The sequence below is a fragment of the Galeopterus variegatus genome, unplaced genomic scaffold, assembly GCF_000696425.1.
Source record: "Galeopterus variegatus unplaced genomic scaffold, G_variegatus-3.0.2 Scaffold10569, whole genome shotgun sequence".
Classification (NCBI taxonomy): Eukaryota; Metazoa; Chordata; class Mammalia; order Dermoptera; family Cynocephalidae; genus Galeopterus; species Galeopterus variegatus.
In genome coordinates, this window is record NW_007736680.1 from 33,921 (window position 1) to 36,250 (window position 2,330).

Here is a 2,330-nt window from a genome sequence, read left to right on the forward strand (position 1 = left end):
TTAGAAAAAGGTACCTTCTCTGAGTGGAAAAATTGAAAAACTTGCCCTCGCAGGTGAACCAATTTTTAAAAGGCAGTCTTTCCTCTGGCATTAGGCTTGGTACCCCTCAACAGGACACTCTCGTGCAGTGTCCAACCTCCTCAACCATCCCTAGAGAACCTGGGAAATTTTCACAGAGGCAAGCCTATTAGGAATACCCTGACTCTCCAGCTCTGAGCTCAGCAGTCCTGGGTGGACGTAGCTCAGGTCAAACACCAAGTTGGTGTAACAACCCCCTTGGATCCAGGTGCCACAAGCAAAGGATAACAGTTGCATGGATTTGATTTTCGCTCAGCTTTTCAGACAATTAAATAGCCATGAAAATCAAGGGCCATATAAATGCTATCAGTCCCTGGCCTTTGTGGTCAGAGGAGCAAAGAAGCAGAGAAACAAGGTTTCTTTCTTGTCTGTTGCATTCATTCCAGTACTAAGCATGGTTCTTGGCACACAATAGCCAATATAAGCTGCCTTCCTCAACAAATATTTGTCACCTGTTGAATAAATCCTGAAAAGGTATCAGAGGTGAGCCACGGAGCTTCAGGAAGCACCCAAGATGCAGATCTGGCATGTGTGCATATCCTTCGGGTACAAGTTTGTAATAGGTGTGCGTGCCTCTGCACAGGCAAATATGCCTGCCTGCAACTGCAGCTGTCTGTGCATGTGTGTGTAACTATGAATGCATGCATGTGGCATCATGTGTGTGCAAACAAGTCTGGATGATCTGCATTCTCCTGTGCCTGTCCAGCATGTGTGTGTCTGTGTGCACACACGCACTATTGTGAGAGAGCATGGATATGTGTGTATATGTACAGCACCAGGTCCAGGCGTTTCCACAGATATAGTCACCTCTTCAGAGCTCAGGCCAAGCTTGCCAGGCCCTCCAGCATACCCTGGGGTCCACAGATAGAAGCCCCAGAGGAGGGTTCTGGGGAGGGTCCCTCTGCAGAGAAGTCCGAAACTTACCCAAGTTGCTGGAAGCAGCCTTCGAGACTGTAGCCTGGACACCTTTGGGGGAAAACAGAAGGACCAGTGAAAAGAGAAGGCATGAAGGTGGCAAGAAGTCTCAGAGAATCCCCTTCAATCTGCTCTTTTCCTTGCAGCCAGAATGATCTTTTGAAACCCTGATCTGATCATGTCACCCCGATTTGGATTCTTCAAGGGCTCCCCACTGCTTTCAGAAGAAGGGCACAAAGCCTTAGCAATAACTGCAGGGTCCCACATAGTGTGAACGTGCCTGCACCAGCTCACCCCACACCACCTCCAGCCTGCCTGGCCACCTCTCATCCTCTAACAGGCTGGGTTCCCTGCAACCATAGGCCCTCTGCCCATGCTGCACCCTCTGCCTGGGATTCCCTCCCCCCATTCCTCCCTGATTCTTCTTAGTTAAGCATAATCATTTCTCAATTTCCAAATTTTAGCCTTATTTTTCCCCAGTCCCCTAGACTGGGCCTGGTTCTCTTGTAAGAGATCAGAGCTCCTTACAACTTTTCTTCATTGCACTTAGGACAACTGCAGTTATACACGGCTGAGTGGGATTATTTGATAACGTCTCCCGCACTGATCCACAAGCTCCGTGTGAGCAGGGCTGCGTCTGTTCCTGCTCATCACGAATCTCCAAGCACTAGCACAGGGCCTGGCACACAGTAAGTACAAAACACATATCTGTGCAATGAATGAATAAATGAGTGAATGAATGAATGTATAACTGGGCACTGGTAAAAAGAAGGCAGCTTATATTCCTCCTTGTCCCAGAGGATCCACTCATTCACAGTTTTTCGGATCCCAGTAAGATCCCAAGGTGCCAGGCTCTGTCATCCCTCCTCAGCTCAGAGAACATTCCCCACCAAGAACGTCAGGGAGGAAGTGGCTGTCTTACTTTTCCGTGTGATGGGACCCAAGTTCAGGACACGGGATTGGTCTACAACGACCCCACTTCGGAATCTGGTTCCAGAGCAGGTCTGCAGGGAGAGGGCGATAGAAAAACCTTCTATGAGGGAGAGAAAACCTTCTGTGAAGGAGACTGAATGTGGTCCTGCCATGTGGAGTGGGCTGCGGACCTTAAAGAAGCATCCTCCTGCCTCAGGCTGGGTTTGCAGCACGTAAAGGCAAGAGTTACTGGGAGATCTGTATTCCTGGGTTCATGCCCTAGCTCTACCATTGTGATTGATATATGACTTCAAGCAAGTCACTTAAGTTCCCTGAGCCCTCTCCTGATTTTGAAAATGGGGCTCAACATCTCCCTTACACAGTTGCTGTGAAGCATTAAAAAGTTAACACACGTAAGTGGACAC

The 2,330-nt window shown here is 48.8% G+C and overlaps 1 protein-coding gene across 1 annotated transcript in view; it reads right to left on the minus strand.

Annotated features, from left to right (window-relative positions):
* The window catches only part of UMOD (uromodulin), a 14,799-nt gene that overhangs the window by 1,144 nt on the left and 11,325 nt on the right, over positions 1 to 2,330 (minus strand). The window contains exons 8-9 of the mRNA XM_008594323.1: positions 1,916 to 1,997; positions 1,003 to 1,044 (exon numbers count right to left, since the gene is read on the minus strand). Of these exons, the coding sequence (XP_008592545.1) occupies positions 1,003 to 1,044; positions 1,916 to 1,997 (124 nt within the window). The remainder of the gene's footprint in view (positions 1 to 1,002; positions 1,045 to 1,915; positions 1,998 to 2,330) is intronic.